At 52.8% G+C, this 17143-nt stretch overlaps 1 protein-coding gene across 3 annotated transcripts in view; it reads right to left on the reverse strand.

The window, feature by feature from the left end:
* Window positions 1-17143, reverse strand: part of DCTN1 (dynactin subunit 1) — a 30254-nt gene that overhangs the window by 7678 nt on the left and 5433 nt on the right. For 2 of the 3 annotated variants that reach the window (XM_061155759.1, XM_061155760.1), the window contains 12 exons: window positions 9375-9620; window positions 9052-9130; window positions 8816-8850; window positions 2833-3024; window positions 2288-2485; window positions 1941-2145; window positions 1786-1864; window positions 1528-1687; window positions 1314-1418; window positions 940-1131; window positions 733-849; window positions 334-486 (listed from right to left, as the gene is read on the reverse strand). In XM_061155759.1, coding sequence (XP_061011742.1) covers window positions 334-486; window positions 733-849; window positions 940-1131; window positions 1314-1418; window positions 1528-1687; window positions 1786-1864; window positions 1941-2145; window positions 2288-2485; window positions 2833-3024; window positions 8816-8850; window positions 9052-9130; window positions 9375-9602 — 1743 coding nt within the window. In that variant the 5' untranslated portion in view covers window positions 9603-9620. Of the gene's footprint in view, window positions 1-333; window positions 487-732; window positions 850-939; window positions 1132-1313; window positions 1419-1527; window positions 1688-1785; window positions 1865-1940; window positions 2146-2287; window positions 2486-2832; window positions 3025-8815; window positions 8851-9051; window positions 9131-9374; window positions 9621-11258; window positions 11307-17143 lie in introns of those variants that run through there. The other variant, XM_061155758.1, reaches the window with a different exon arrangement.

The raw sequence follows: 17143 nt of genomic DNA on the forward strand, positions 1-17143 counted from the left end.
TCCAACTAGAATGTGATCCTGACAGTTATCCCCCCACTAACTCCTAGTCATCTTCTGGGTCTCACCTCAAATGTTATTCCTTCAGTAATATCCCACTATCTCCATCAGCTCCCCGGCCGTGCTCTCTCCCAGACACTACCTCCACTTCATAACCTGCATCTCCCCTTCATAAAACGTCATCTGTAACATACATCTGTCTGTGATTCTGTGTTCCTATTCACCATAAACCCTGAGAGCAAGGACAATGACCACCGTCTTCGCTTGGCATCCCCAATGCCTGGCTCACGGCAAGCTCAGCAGACCCCTGCTGGGAACGTGGCTGACAGACCGTACCTTGCAAATGAGACGAGGCATGAGCAGCAGCACCAGAACGCAGTCATGGTCCCCACCTGGCCGAAGGAAACTGTCGGGCATGAAGGCTGTCAACAGGGACATGTGCCGGTTGGCCTGGGCCACCTCCATCTGCCTCAGTTCCATTTCAATTGCCTGTGAGGTAGACAGGGAGGCGGGTTCTCAGCTAGGCCGCGGAGAACCTCCTAACCTCCACGCCACGTTCCAATGTGTCTCCTGCTTCTGGGACAGGCCCAGGCCAGGAGTCTCCCAAACCACCACACAAAACACTCCCAACTCCAGGAACGTGAAGGCCAGAACCCCACAGCAGATCAGCCCATGGCCACACCCAGGCTGGGGTCTCCAACACCCACCCCTCTCCAGCTCACCCACTTTCCTGACCTTAGCATGAGCCTTAGTCTCGGCAAACTTGATCTTGAAGTCAAAAGTCTCGGGAGGTGGCTGCTGCTGCCTTTCCACAGACGCCTCCTGCTGGTTTGTCAGAGCCCGATTCACATCCTGGGAGGAAGGATGGAAGACAAGACGCAGCTGAGTCTTGGGGGAAGCCCTGGGGTGACTGTGGGTGGAGAGCAGTGGGTGTTCAATCACCTGCAGGTGGGCGGTCAGCTGGCGGTACTTCTTGATGGTTTGCTGATAGTCTGCAACGGTCTCCTGGGCTGCTTCCACACGCTTCTGGGCATCCCGGACCTGTGCACCGGCCATATCTAGCTGCTCCCGCAGCTCCAGTTCTGTCTCACGTGCGTTCTCCTGCAGTTCATCGTTCATTTCATTTATTGCTTCCTGGGAGACCACAAAGGAGTTGGGGAAAAGAAAAGTCAGAGTCAGGGTACCGGGCCAGGGCGCGTTCACTCACTACACACCCTACTCAAAGATCAGGGAGCACGTGTCAATCCTTCTCACGGCAAGTCTCTTCCAAATACTCTCCATCAAGGGTGTAAGTCAGGAGTCCGCTCTTCTCTTACCAAGTCCCCCACTGTTTCCTTCAATTTGCGCACTTTCTCTTCCAGATCCAGGTTCCGGTCTGTCAGCGTCTCCACCATCTCCTCCGCCCCCAGAGCAGCATCGACCTGTGTCAGACAGAGCGAACAAGGAGAAGGACTGAAAGGCGCTGAGACAGAAGAGACACCGGAAGGTGCGTAGCGCGGTGCTCTGCGCCAGGGGCGGGGCTGCCCGCACCTGCTCCTTGAGCTCGTCAATGGTGCGCTCTGCCTGGCTCAGCTCCTCCTGCAGACGCTCCCTCTGTTGCCTCACAACTTCCAGCTCTTGGTTCTTCTTTTCCATGAGCTTCTGGAGTTTCACGTGCTCCTGCTTCTCTGAGGAAGAAAGATCCCGCATTCTGTGGGAAAATGGCAAGAGAGAAGGAGAAAGACCGTGTGTCAAGAGTCAGGTGCAGATCTGGAGACAGGAGAGTGAAACGCAACGAGAGGCCCCTACCTCACCAGGGCATCCTTTAAGCGGGCATTCTGCTCCTCAAGCTGCTTGAGCTGATAACTGGATGCAGCACCATCTGAGCCTGGGGAAGACCAAGAACACTTTCAGACAGGGCTCCAACCCCATCATTTGGCCCCCAGCAGCTCCTGGCCCCTTACCCTTCTCTTCAATCTCGGCTTTGAGAATTTCCAAGTCAGTAGTGAGCTCTTCCACACGTTCCCTCAGCACCTCGGCCTCCTGCTGTAGGGACTCTGCCCGCTCTTCAGCCATCTCCTTGTCCAGAGTGGCCATCTCGATGGCATCAGCAGTGTCAGCCATCTCCTCCATGTAGCGTTCCTTTGCCTCCAGGGCCTCCTTGGCTTCCTGAAGAGAAGTGGGGGTTGGGGGTACACTCACAGAGATGCCTCACATACCCCTTTTCACAGGACAGTCCAGGCCCCAGTTCCAGCTTCCTGCACGTCCTCGGGCCCCGTGGCCCCCAGACCCTCTCCGCCCCAAGCCGCACCTTGCGAGCCTCCTTGAGGCGCCGCTGCAGGTCTGCCTGCTGCTCCTGCATTTTGCTTTTCCATTCCTGCACCTGCTCCAGCTGGATCTTGTGCTTCTCCAGCTCCTTCAGTTTTGCCTTGTCTTCTGCACGTTTCAGCCGCAGGGTCTCCAGCTTCTCCTCCAGGTCCCGCACCTGGGCCCTCAGCCCCTCCTCTTCCTGCAAAGGAGAGACCCTTCAGTCTGGGCACTGCCTCCCTGCTTTCCCCCACCGAGACTGAGCTGGAGAGGAAGGACAGGAATGTGTGCGGATGTCATTCCAGGTCCAGGGCCAAAGCAAGTGGCATACAAATATCTGTGAAGAGCCCAGTCCATATGGGGGAAGTGTGGAAGAAGGGCAGAGGGGAAAGGGTGGCTTAGTCATAATGGGATACTTATATGCTGAGACCCCACCCTCCTTATCCAAGGTTCTGGGTCTCCCCCAACCCGGGGAAATGTCCAAGACCCTGTCAGGGGTCACAGGCCCTTTGTATCTTGATTCTTCTTTGCTCCAACCCCAGACCTCACCTTAGAGGGGGAAGGAAGTGGGAGTGCTGCTCCAGGAGAGGTGAGGGCTGGCGTGGGGATGATGGGCGCTGCCAGCGGAGTCTGAGCTGGGGTGCTGGGCTCACTGCTGCTCAGCTCACCTGCTGACGCTGAGCCGGAGGGGCCCAGGGAGCCACTGGCCCCGGCCACCCCAGTGCTGGCTGGGCGGGTGGGCTATTCCGAGAGGGCAGGGGCAGACCAGAAAAAGTGTAGGGGACAGGGGTGGTAAAAGAGAGTGAGACAGAATACGAGAATACGGTGAAGGAAGTGACAGAGAAAGAAAAAGGCAGAGAGTATCACAGGACAATGAGAACAGAGAAACAGTGAAGGGCAGAGGGAAAGTGACACAGTCAGAGGCAGTGACAAAGGGCCGGGCGGGATTTGGGGGGGCGAGGGGGGAGATGGTGGGAGAGGGAGGGACGGAAAAAGACATAAGATTACAAGGAACTCCTCCCTTAGCACTGACCCCACATTCCTCCAAGCTCTAGCACTACCCTGCTAGGGCAGAAGCCCTCACTCCCCTGATCATTTCTTTTGTGACCCACTTGTAATCATTGTAGCAATTTCTTAATACTCCCAATGCTACTGTTGCTCTGAGCCTGTACCCACCTCCCCCCAGAGGGAAAAAGCGCCTCAGTGTCATTCCCAGAGAGAAAGAACAGACTGATCTCTAATTTTCATGTTCCCAGAGAAGGCTGGGCTAAAACTAGGGGTCCTGGGTTCTACACTTTGATAAACCGTCAAGCTCATCCTCCTCCCCCTGGTCTATTTCAGGGGATCCTGCAAGTAAAAGGGCCAGGGTGAAAGTTGCAATCCTTGGCTCTCCTCTGAAACAAGGTCAGTACTGCCAACCCATCTGTCACCTCCTTCCTCCAAGACAGAGGGGCTCTAATCAGGCGACAGTACCCGGGTCCCTGCGGAACTGAGGTGCTACAGCAGACAGGTCTGCCCCATTCTCCTCCCTGTCGCGCTGAGCCCTGAAGCCCTCCCAGTGGGCTGACGCCCAGAGACCACACGCTATCCACGGACGCCCCCACCCAAGGCCTTTCACAGTCACACCCACCTCCGCAGCCCCTGACATTTACATTCCAAGTTCTTTCTCACGTTTCTTCTAATTCTCCGCCCCTTCCCCAACAACACACACACACACACACACACCCTCCCAAAGCCGGTCAAAAGCAGCTGGAAGAAGATGCCCTTCTTCAAGAAAGTCTGCCTTGATTAACCACAACCACTCTCGTTTCTCTTCTACACTCAGACTACCGGCTCAGACATGCTCCTAAGAGCTGGAAGTCGCTTTCCCAGGAGGGGCCTGTCATCACCCTCAGCACCCCCACTCCTCTTAAGAGAACCCAGGACACACTGTGACCAACTTACACTTGCTCACACAAATGCCCACATGCACGCACATGCCTAAGGTATCTGTGTCCACTCAGCAGTGGCTTGTACAGAGGCCTGTTTCTTCCTCACCTTGGGCCGCCGAGTTGTAGTCTGGACAGGCAACAGCAGCCAGAGGAGGAGTAGTCAGGAAAGAAAGGGTGACGGCAGAGAGACAGACAGCAGAGGGGACAGCAATGAGAGCACAAGCGACAGACATGAGGCTGCAGTCAGCAGCCCAGTCCCTCCTCCCAGCCCAGTCCCGTCCCTCCTCCCAGCCCGGTCCCGTCCCTCCTTCCAGTGAAGCGCCTCGATCCTGCTCCAGGAGCTCAGGACTCCTAGTTCCCACTGGCTCCTTCTCCCACTCTTGTCCTACCCTTGTAGGCCTCACCCCTTCGGACACCCTGGAAGCTCTGTCCCCGTCTCCCAGGTTGAGCCCCAGGAGACCGAAGCCAGCAGCTAGTAGAGAAGGTCTCCAGAGACCAGAGAGGAGTCCTCCCACAACCACCTCTCCCACTCCAGCCCAGAGCCCCGCCCACCCACCACTCCCAAGGACTTTCCCAGGTCAGCCCCTTCCTTTGAGTGCTAGATTCCGTACAGGACTCCTGAGAAATACCACGTGACAAGAACGATGATACAAGCCTGGACGTGAGTGATACGAAACCAGGAGGGGGAGACCAGGCCCCCAAGGGAGCACAGTGCGGCCACGTGCCCCACCCCCACCCCCTCCCCAGGATCAATTCCGGCAGCACTCTCCATCCCCAGGGCAGAGGGCTCAGGTGTCAGGGCCATGAATATTGCATTAGCCAGAAGCCCAGAGCTCAGCAAAGTGACCCCACCCGGCTGCAAGAAAGGAGGTGGGGGTGGGCAGCAGCATAGGGAAACTACTGCCCTACACCAGATCTGAAACCAACCACCCCAGATTATTGCAAAGTGATAAACAGATGATTAACTCCAACTCCCGAACAGTATTCTTGATACCCACGGTCTCAGAGCTCTGGCAAACACAAGATTTGGCCTGGGCCCTTCTTCTAGGTCTCCCAAGGAGACCAACTCCCACCTCTACTACCGTGGGCTAAGCCTCCATAACTGTGTGTCACAAACTATTCTAGAAAAAGCCCCTGATACAGACCCCAGTCAAGGAGGGATGCTAGTATTACAACCAAGTGTCATTCTAGCAAAGGTCGAGTGAGGTAGGCTTGCTAGAGGCACAAAGACATCTGGACCTGCTTCCCCAGATTCTGTCCTAGGAAACACAGCCAGAGCCAGTTTGCAGCAAAAGCTGCCTGAAGCTCAAGCTGGTGAGGCCACTGGGTACAAGGCCCAAAACACAGATTCAGAGCCAAAAGCAGGAAGGCTAGGGAGCAAACGCCCAGGGTGTGGGGCATGGCAGTGACACACACTCTCCCTGCCCCCCACCTTCATCCCCATCCTGTCCCCCAACCAGACAGAGCAAGTCAATCGGCCGCCACCCCCACCCCAGCCACCATCGCGCTGGCAAGCTGGCAGCAGGACCAGAGCAAGCAAGAGTACCTTTCGGGCTGTCGGTGCCTGTCTCATCATTGCAGAAAACCAAAGAAAGCCAGGAGAGGAAAGAGAAGGCAGGACAGACCAAGGGAGGGGGGGAAAGACCGAACAGAGGGGAAGGCGGCGGAGACAGCAGATTAGTGTATCAAATCCCAACAATGCAGCCTCAGCTCCCCGGCCCGGCGGCTCCCCGGCTGGCCAACGGCTGCAGCTCAGATGCAGAAGGCCCCACCGGTGCACGGTGGGGATGGCCGGGCTCCGGCAGGCACCGGAGAGGCGCTCGGGAGGCACCCGGCCTAGTTCGCCAGCCTAGGCTGACGGCAGCCTCAGTGGCCGCCGCACCAGCTCCACCTGACGTCATGTGCCCACCCTCCTCTGCTCCACGAGGGGCGGAGCCACTGTTCCTCGGTCACCTAGCAACCACCAGGCTCTGACGGCTCCTCCTCCTCCTCCCCAGGACTGGACAAAGTCCTCTGCTAAACCCACCCTGCTTCCTCCTCCAAAGAACAAGTCCTGGCTGGCTCCTCCCTCTCCCACATCCCCACGGATTTGCTCAAAGAAACTGGGCTGGGGGCCGTCCCATTTCTGTGATGACCTCTCTGGAACCAGGGTATCACTGCACAGGGACAAGGGACCTCACTGCTTCATCAGGCCTCTCTCATACTCACACTCCCCTCGGTCTACAACCCCGTCAACTCTACTTCTGTCTCTTATACATACAGATGAGACCCTGATGGTGGCTCGTCAGGCGCACACACACCCAGCACTCCTGCATCGGCTCTGCGGGGCACACTAAGAAACCCGGAGAACATTCCATCTGGGCAGCAGCAGCTCTAACGACAGCAGCTGGCTCCTGTCCCGACTCTCCCTGGGTTGTGGGCAGGTTAGAGTCTGTCTCTAAAGAGCTTCCAGAAAGGACTGGGCACCTTGCAGAGACATCTGGGTCCTCTCTTCCACCCTGCCCCTCAAAGTTCCTTCTTTTGTTGTGGTGCTAGCTCCCTGTTTCCTGAGTTAAGTGATGTGCCGCGAGAGAAGCCCTGGAGAGAAAGAACTAGGGAAGGGCTTGACCACTTGACCGACCACTCTGCACCAGGACCCAAGGAGGTACCATGCCCCAGCGCAGGCAGCCTAGGCTAGGCTTTGCCACATTTCCCTAGTCAGCCGCCAAAAACACCAAGATTTGGGCACGGCTCACATCCCACTCATGGTCAGGTCAGACTGCAGCCAGAACCCCTCCACAGACAGTAGACTGCAGGTCCATGCTCTTCTCTATTTGGGGTCTGATGTAAGATGGGAGCCCCAACCAGGAGCCAATAATCAAGGGAAGAAGCCAAGCTTCCGGAATGGGCCCAGCATCCTTTAGAGAATTATTTTCCTTCTTATATCCCCATTCCCTCCCAAGCCAGGACCCCAAAGCAAATACCATCATGTTGTCTCTTCCAAGGCAAGACTCCAACATGAGGACCCACCACCAACCAGAAATCAAAACAGAGAAGTTTTACTCTCCCCTCCCACTGCCCCCATCTAACAGCTCTCCATGCAGTCAGAAGGTCCTGACACAGATGCGCGACAGGAAATCACAGAACGTCACACACACAGCACAGCACATACAGGTCAGACAGGCACGTGCAGGTCAGAGACGGCTTGGGCACAGCCCGGAGGCATGAACTGGTGTGAGGAAGCGGTCATGGCAGCAACTTCAGACTAAAAGAGTCTCAGGGGTGGCAGCCCCACCCCAATGATGGTTGATGGAAGGCTGTAAGGTGTGGGAGGTAGGCCTCGGGCACAACACCAGAGGAAGGAGGAGGCAGGGAAAGAAGGATGGAACAGAGCAAAAGTGCGTATTCATGGCCACACCACCCAGAGGCAGGTACCACTCAGGCCTGCTCTTCTGTGCTCAGTTCCTTGACCTCCCGCCTACTTACCTAACCACCTCCCTGGGCACCTTCCTCACCTCCAAACCCCCAGTCTCTCCTCCCACTAACCCTAAGCTCAGGCTAAGTGAGGATCCTCTGTAACCCAGTAGATGCTCTCTTCCATGTGCTGCTATTCACAGTCAAATGCTTGGCGTCTCTGACCAGAAGTCCCGAGGCGATGGGCAGGGGTGTGAGGATCATCCCTATGCGTACTATCTGGGCCTGGACACTGAGCCTGATGTCCTCGCACCCCTCAAAGGAACTCTGAAAGCCAAGGCTGCCATTTCCTCTGGCCATCCCAGCCCCAAGGTCACACATACATGCAAGGAGCAGCCCAAGGACATGCAGGACAGCTGGGGAGGGGGCGCATGGCCCTCACCCACCCAGGCACAAACAGTAAACACACCACCTTCTTAGGCTTCAGTCCCCGCTGCATGAGGAGTTGAAAGGGCAGAGTTAGAGAAGCGTTAAACACCACACTGGGCTAGCCGGGTCAGACTTCTTGGGTGCAGGTATTAAGACCCACAAGCGAACACGGGTATCGGAGGGGCAGGTCACTGTCCAGGCCAGGGTAAGTGAGGTGCGGCCTCCCTCAAGATCAGCTTCCAGGAGGTCCACTCCCTGCCGGGAGGTGCTGGAGAGCTGGGAGCCCCACCTCACACACCCGGTACAGAGCTGTGGAGGGCAGCCACAGTGGGCCCTCCACGTACAAACTAAAAAGGTGCCAGAGGGCCAGCTCCTTTCCACCTGCTTGTGAGCCAGGGAGCGCCTTCCTCCTCCCGTCTTTATCTCACCCCTACCCTACACCCACCGGGTGACGGCAGCCTCGGGGACCAAAAGCTGGGAAGTTGGCAGCACCACCACCAGGGGCAGACCTGTCCTCCCTTTCACCCCCAGCCTCAGCTCCAACTGATCCAGAACTTCTGGTCATTGGTAGCTTTTCCCTGCTAGCACCTTTACACCTAAAGCGGCAACTCATACCCAGAAAGTCTCCTTCTCAGAGAGGATGGAGCCTGGAAAGGCTAACTCAGTTTACCGCCTCAGGTGGAAGCAGCAGACGAGTAAGATCCTGTATGGCCTCCCTCCTTTCCTTTTCCTTTCCCTCTTTCCTCCATCACTCCCCACGCCCATCCCTAACTACTTACCAGTTTGCTGGTCTTTGGATTTGTGTCAGTTCCCTCTGTAGAATGCAAACAGAAACAAAGTGTGTGTTTGTGCAGATGGATAGGAGCAGAGAACGTCATGGCAGGGGAGGCAAGATGTTAACAACAGAATATGGTGGTGATAGAAAAATCTCAGGATCCACTGCGGCCCCTTGTTCTGGGGAGAAGTCCTGGGGACGCCTGCGTGTGAGGAGGCAACTTAAGTGGGTGGTTGTTACCTCTTCTGAGGACCTTTGAGGCAGAAGAATCAGGTGTCTCTGGTGAAGTAGTATCCGCTCCATCTTCAAATACCTGTATCTGAGGCCACAGAATAGACTCAATATAGCTAGATCAAGACTGGAGGTAACATGGGCCCTAAGCAAGCCTAGAGTACAGGGCAGATTCCCTGAGGATAGCTCTGGATCTTCCCTCCCTCGTTGCCTCCCATTCTCCCAACCAGAGACTTAGGTGCACGCCCAGTAAAAGAGAGCACCAACACACCAGCTGCACAGGCACCAGAGCACGTGCACACACACGCACACACAGCAGCCGGAGTGCGTACCTGGGACTGGCGCACAAAGATGCCGTGTCCTTCATCGCAAGTGAAGTACTTCCTGCCTTGGACGGTTCCGTCATTCTTGCCTTTCGCTTCATCCAGGATCACACCTACCCATTTGCCAGTAGCAAAGAGGGTGGCTCCAACATACGCCACGGTGCCACGGTGGCCCTTTCCAATCACCTCCACGCGGGAGCCCACTCGCAGAGGCCGGGCACTTGCCTCGGCACTCATTCTGCTGCCGCTGGGAGTCTGAAAGACACAAGCAAACACGCGGAGTTAAAAGCCTCAAGGTGAGGGTGTCATCCTAATATACAAGAGAGGCCCCAGTCAGGATCCTGGCCTAAAGAAGGACCAGAAGTCACTTCCCTGAACCCCATTCTCAAATTAGTGACCCCACCCCAACACCTACCAAATTTCCTTTGGAAAAATGCCAGTATTATGTTCTAGAACTTCTTCAAACTCCCCTGGAATCTGCCAGAACTTTTAAGAGTTTATATTTAACTTTAATAAATCAGAATGCATTGATAGATCTGTGAATGTCACTCCACATGGCTACTTTCTCAGGAGCACTGTCCCCTAGGAGGGGAATGAAGCTCAAGCAACTAACTCAGTTTACAGCGGTTCCCCACAACCCAGTGCCTGACAGAGGTCTGAGCTGGGAAGACAGGTGAGTCAGTGAGTGTTCCCGCAGAATCCTGTCCTCCCTACTTTGCCTGTCCTCCCTGAGGTTCACACGGCTCTCCCAGACCTCTCCCTTTCACTGGCACACAACTGTGCCTCCTTCACGACCTGACCTCCCCCAGCCCACCACGACACCCCAAGATGCCTCACCAAGCCCATTCAACCATTTAACTCCCTTCTTCCAGGCCTCAGCCCTGGCCAATCAACTCTATCTATAAGCTCTGGAGATCCTTCACTCACACTATCTTGCTATGAATAAATAAATATATATAAAGGCCAGGCAAATCTGGTATCTCAGATCTGTCCTGCGAACTGTCCCCCGACTCTGTCCAGTGGTCCAAATGAATGGACAAGCCAAGGGAATAGACTAAACATTGTCCTTGGGAAGCTCTCGGCTTCTGACATACTCGTGATGACAAGACAACATGAAATTAGGTCCCAAATAGGCCCATGGCTTAGAAGAAAATCACACCTAAGCCATTTTTAGCAACAGCAGCTCCATGAACCAGGGGCCTTGCAACAGAGAATGAGGCATGAAGAAGTGAGAGCATGGACCTGAAGACCTCACAGGGCTCCCTTCTGATGCTCCCGCTTCGCTTCATAAGGAAGCTCTGCCAGAGCCAGTCACTCCCCAACTCTCTTCCCCAAAGAACTCATCCAAGAAGGCAAGGATGCCATTCCCAGGGGCCCTGAGAGGCCAAATCATACCTGGGACAGTGGAGCGGCTCTCACGGACCTGAAAATAAAAGGAGCTGACAGGCACATCAGAGCTGGCCCCAAAGTCAGAGACTGTCACCACCGTCCTAACCCTAATAAACCTCAGAACGAGGTGGACACAACAGTGGCTACAGAGCCAATCTGAGCCGGAAGAGCAAGAGAGCAAGTGACAGGCAACAAAGCAGCTCTAAAGAAAGGCTTCACCAAAAGGCCAGTCCAACCCACCGGCCCCATCTGAAATCCCCAGGACAGTCCGGCCCCCCAGGAACCTCTGGCCCGAGGTCCAGCTAGAGTCAAAGGTCAGGGCTCCCCAGCACCCACAAAGGGCCCAACTCTGGGAAGGGACGCCTATGCGGTCTAACCCCATCAGGGCTGCGAGTGGCCCCGGCGAGCTCCAGCGTTGTCTCCCAGCCCCCACAGCACTGTCCACAGGCACCCAGGCCTTCCCCAGAAGCCCTGCCATGGCCACCCCAGATCAGGGCCACTTACCCGGCTATACACGTGCCTCTTGCTCTGGGCCATGTTGCTCACTCGGCCTCCACCCCCTCCCCCAGCTGACCAAAGACGGAGAGAAAAGGCAAAACCTAGGCAGGAGGGCTAGGGCTCCAGGCCCTCATGGACACACACAGAAGCCGGCAGGCGGGGCCCGCCCCCGTCCATGGACCTCACTGGGTGGCCTACTGGGGTCGGGGAGGGAACGGAGAAAGGGGCTGAGGAGCAAGTCCCCTCTGCTGCTGGAGGATTCCTGAACCCAGAGACACCGATCCTGCTTGCCAGCTGATGAGTCTCACTCTGCGCTAGTGCTGCTCTAGACTTGTCAGGGACCGAGCTAGCCTCTGGGTCCTAGTGCCCCCCTGCTGCACCCGGGCCAGTCAAGACAGGCAAGGCGCGACGGGCCCAGGCACAGCCTCTCAACACTCACCTCTAGAGGACACTGTCCGACGCTGGGAGCACAGCCCTGATGACTCTCCCGGTCTGCACCCCTCTCCATCTCTGCCACCCGCCCACCCCCTCGACGGGAGCGGGCAGCAGACCTGCGAGCATCAAGCAACACTCCAAAACAATCAGCTACCCAGGGCCTCCTCCCCGCCAGGAGGGTCTCTCACCCCCTTCTGAGGCTCCTCCTTCTCCCGCCCCTTTCTAAACTTGGGGCTCAAACCACACGAGCAGGGCTTAAATCTCAATCTCACCCTGGGCCGGAGCAGCCAGGCCCCCTGCCCAATACATAGCAAAGAAAGAGCAGCAATGGAGGCAACTCCACACACACACACACACACCATACACACACATGCACACACACATGCACACGCACATGCACGCACACGCACATGCACGTGCACATACATGCACATGCACACACACAAACACATACACGCACATGCATACACACACATGCACGTACACATGCACACACACAAACACATACACGCACATGCACATACACACACCCCACACATACACACACATGCACGCACACACACCCCACACATACACACACACACATATACACACAAACATACAAACACACCCCCACACATACACATGCACACGCACACATACACACACGCACATGCACATACACACATACACACACCCACACACACATACACACACGCACATGCACATACACACATACACACACCCACACACACACCATACATACACACATACACACACACAAATACACACACACCACACATATACACACACACCACACATATACACACATACACATACACACATATACACACACGTACACATATGCACGTGCACACATACACACACGCACGTGCGCACACACACACACACACACACACAACAAAGCAAGTCAAGTACTCCAGCTTCCCCCAAACTGGCAAAGGCTGCCATGCCCCTAAGTAGCTGTCCTAGGGTCTGACCTATGGCTCCACCAGGTCGGTACGGACGTGGATCCCCTGGGCCGAGGGCTACCTGTCTTGTCCACGCTGGGCTTCACTGGCCAAACAGAGTCTTCCTCCATTCCACTCTTTCTAAGGAAAACCAGATACCTAATAGTAGAATGACAGCCAACAGCCAGATATAGGGCCCCCCAAACACCTCTCCACATCTCCAATGCTGGTCAGACCTCCTAGGAAACCATTTCTCTCCTCTCCTGCAAAATATCCATGCTGCCCCCTCCTTTCCCTATTCACCATTACACAGGGCCACACAGTTCCTTGCAAACTGGACTTCTGCATGTTCAGAGCACCTTACAGTGTACAGAGCACCTTAAAAAAACAATCGTTAGTACTATGGTTCAGAGTGCCAGTTCTAGACTCAGAATGCTTACATTCAATTCATGGTTTCACAATTTGATATCTACAAAAGCTTGGTCCAGCTACTTAACATCTTAGTGCCTCAAAAAAAAAGCAAAAAACAAAAAAAAACATCTTAGTACCTCAATCTGCTCACCTGTCAACTGCGAGCAAAGAAATTCTCAGAGCTGCTGTGAGAATTAGCTGAGACAATCCATGTATAACATTTAGGACAGCGCCTGGTATTCAGAGTACTCAACAAAAGTTAGCTAATAACAAAAGTTATTATCAAATCTGGACATCAAAATAACCCCACAGAGGCAGGCTAGGAACAATGCTAACAAGAAATTGGGGCTTGGACAACTGAGCAACTTCTCTGAAGTTACACACAAGACAAGAAGAGGAGCCAAAACTAGAGCCAAAGCCTGAATCAGAACCCTGTGTCCTTCCACTCTCCTGTTACCACACATAGTTCTAGGCCTCCAAAAATATGTTCTTCCTCTGGACCACATTACCTTCAAAGATTCAAAAGAGCGACATCTAAGGACATCACAGAGCTCACTAGCAACACAAGTATACACAGTCATCTAACTTCTTGGATGCTGTTTCTTCTATAAAATGGGACTATTACCTGGCATATCTGCATTAATAGTCAAATAAGATAAAGCATATAAGAGTGCTCTATAAAAAGTGCAGAAGCTGTACAGGTCTTAAAATGTCTAGGCAATACATATTACAAGGAGCTACAGAGAGCAGAAAGGTAAGCTAGAAAGAAAAGGGGTACTTGATTATGCCTTACATGAGTTTTTTTTTTTTTTTTTTTTTTTGCAGGGGGGCAGAATATATGGAAAGGAAAGGCCTACAAACATAATTTGTGACTACAGTATGAGTAGAGAAAGAATAATTCTGCTTGACTGGGGAAAATTAAAGATGCCTAGCTTGGCTGAAGTAAAGAATTCTAGATGAGTTCTCCTATCAAACTGTAAGCCTGTTAAAGCAGACTCCACAACTTTTCCTCTTTATGATTTCATCACTCTTGGCACATGGTGTCAAATATTATTGAATGAACTAACACTGATGTTGAGATGTATTAGAAGGTAAATATGGATAGATTCAGGGAGTTTAACAACAGGTAGAGATAGATGAATTGGATCCAATAACAACAGGAAGCCAGACTCTTCCTGAGCAGGAGACTGGCATAATGAAAACTATTTTAGGAACATCAAACAGGTGGTGGACAGAGGGATGGAGTTGAGGCAGAGCAACTTGATAAAGACAGAGATGACAGCAAGGAAGCTAACGGCAGTAATGAGCAAGGGTTGGAGGGGGTATGAACTAGGCTCATAAAAGAAAAAGAAAGGGAAGAGACAGTACCAAAAAAAAAAAAAACAACAACAACGACTCTGAGAAGGACCTATGATAGATCAAACACGGGGAAAGGAGCAGCAGGCCTGTATGGGCTCTGGAGATGGACAGATCTGGGTCCAGCTTTGGTTCTCCCACTTCCTCACTGGTATGACTATAGGTAACATATTTTAGGAGCCCTTGTTACCTCACCTGAAAAAAGGGGGAAATAATACTTACCTCACAGGGATGTTATGAAGATTAACTAAGAGAGAAGTAAAGCATTTAGCATAGTGCTTAGCATAGAACATGTGTTCAACACATTGTAGATACGTCTTCATCATCACTGAGAGGGTACTTCAATGACAACTGCACACAGAAGGAACTCAGAGGTTGCACGAATAAGTGGATGGAAGGATGAGTGCATGGATAAGCAAAGGGATGAATAAACCTGGGATGTCTCAAGCAGGAGCAATGAGAATGATGATAACAGAGTTGAGAAGGGAAACTGAACATGTTAAGGGAGAGGAAATAAGTCACAAGGCCTTCTCAGGGGCAAATTTAACTGTGACTACTAACACATGAATTTCACGATCTCCTTCCAACACGAACCTGTGATGAAGACGACACGGATTCTGTTATTTCCACTTTACAGGTGACAGAACCAAGTCTCAAAAGTCAAACGACTCATCTAAGTCTCATAGCCAGTGGGGAAGATTTGACTAGCTGGAAATGGCAACCCAGTCCAGTACTCTTGCCTGGGAAATCCCCCGGACAGAGGAGCCTGGCAGGCTACAGTCCATGGGGTCGCAGAGAGTCAGACATGACTGAAACGACTAAACAACAACAGCAGGTAGGTGATCCTTCACCAGCATCTTTGGGACCCACCCCAAGTCACACAGAACAATTCTAAGTTATGTGTTACCTCAACCAGAAGACAGATACTCCCTGGATTTCTAATCCATTTTCCTCCCCAATGACATTAAAAATTGCTAAAAAGTCTAGGAAAACGAGAAGAGACAAGGGACACAAATCTAAGTCTGATAAACAGGTTACCAGTGGACTTGGTGAACATTTCAGGAAAAGAAGTAGATTATTGGGAATTAAGGAGGAACTGGAAAGGAGGAAAAGTCTCTTTGGCGCCCATTCTGCACCATTTCCACCTTGCTTTTTACTGGTATACCAGTATCCTTTGAGCCCCTGACCTCTTCTTGTCTCACCTTACCAAACCTTGATCCTGGGCTAACCCAATCGTTTGCCTTCTCTGATTCTACCTGTAGAGGTTTGAAATTCAGCCAGTCTGACAGCAGGGTCCACACACTTGAACTGAACTGCATTAGGCACTGGGTACTCTGATTTGGTTGCAAAGAGATAAAATGAAACATAAAGGTAATCAGCAAGATAGGGATTTTCTTAAAACTAGGGTGAAGTTGTACATCTCTAAAAGCACTAGTAGATGAGGGATACGTGTGGATATAAGTCCCTTAAGAGTCAGGAAAGGAGAGGGGAACAGAAGCTTAGGGACTGGAAGCTTGGAGGGCTAGATTCCTGATATACCCAGAAAGAAAATACATGGAGCCTTTTGCCTTGCAAATCTCACAGAGACAGGACCGAGGCCCTAAACAAGACTTTTTTTTTTAACCTCTCCAAGCTCTTCATTTATCCCCAGAAATTTCTGTAGCCCACTCCTAAACTGAATACAGGTCTACTCCCTCCCAGGATATTCCCCTCTAGAAATACCCAGTGACCACCAGACCCGCTTCCAAAGGGCCCAGACCTCCAGCAAGGAAAGCTACACAATACGCATCACTTATCCTCAAGAAAAGCGCTTTGCAGGAAGGCAACAGGCACTTGAGTGCAGCCCTGTATTCGAGAACCAGAACCCTCCCAGAGCTAGTGGGAGTCCTACTTAACAGACTATTCAAAGTTCCTGCTGCTTCCTCCCCTCGATCAACCAACAAGTCCCTGGCACTAGGACCCTGCGGACAGGGAACCCCGAGCCTGCGCTGTAGAGACAGAGATGCACCATTTCACAACTTCAGCAAACGCCAAAGCAGCCAGCAAAGCCACAGCCACCTCGGCTCTGCCTGGCTCTGCCTTTTGGGCAGCGCACCAGCCACTCCCCAGAAGCAGAGCATTCTGTCCTTTCTCTTTCTAAACCCACGTCATCAACTGATCATAACGGAAATCAATCTCCTCAAGTCACCAAGCAAAGGCGTATCCATGGCAACCTCAAGAGGAAGGACACAGAAATGATGCTCCAGTGGCTGCAGCAGGAAAAGGTAAGTCCGTTCTCTTCCATCCATGCCATCTCATCATTCTCCTCTTTCACTCAAGTCGGGTGTGCACCTTACCGACAAACTGTATCACACCAATGGGGAAAACACCAAAATTGAGTGTTAATACTGTATGTTATTATGAAAGATTATAGATCTGCCTAGTCCCATAACTGGCAGAAAAAAAAAATTTTTCTGGCTGACTGAGACAAGATCTCTTTTCTTATTCACCATCTCAAGTGACACAGTCTCAGCCTGCAGTACCTAACAAACCATTACAGTCACTTGTCCTTCAAGTGAGGCTGCTGGCAAGTCACATAAGGATTTCAGAATTCCATACGTAGTTGTAAAAAGATAGCAGCAACACTGACCCCACCACCCTGTCCACCCATCCACTATCATACCCACAGACTGGCCTGGTAAGGCTCCCTCCTTATCAGCCCTAAACTCCAGCCCCTCAAGACCAGAAACTGGGACTTGG

This window comes from Dama dama, chromosome 11, assembly GCF_033118175.1.
Source record: "Dama dama isolate Ldn47 chromosome 11, ASM3311817v1, whole genome shotgun sequence".
NCBI lineage: Eukaryota > Metazoa > Chordata > Mammalia > Artiodactyla > Cervidae > Dama > Dama dama.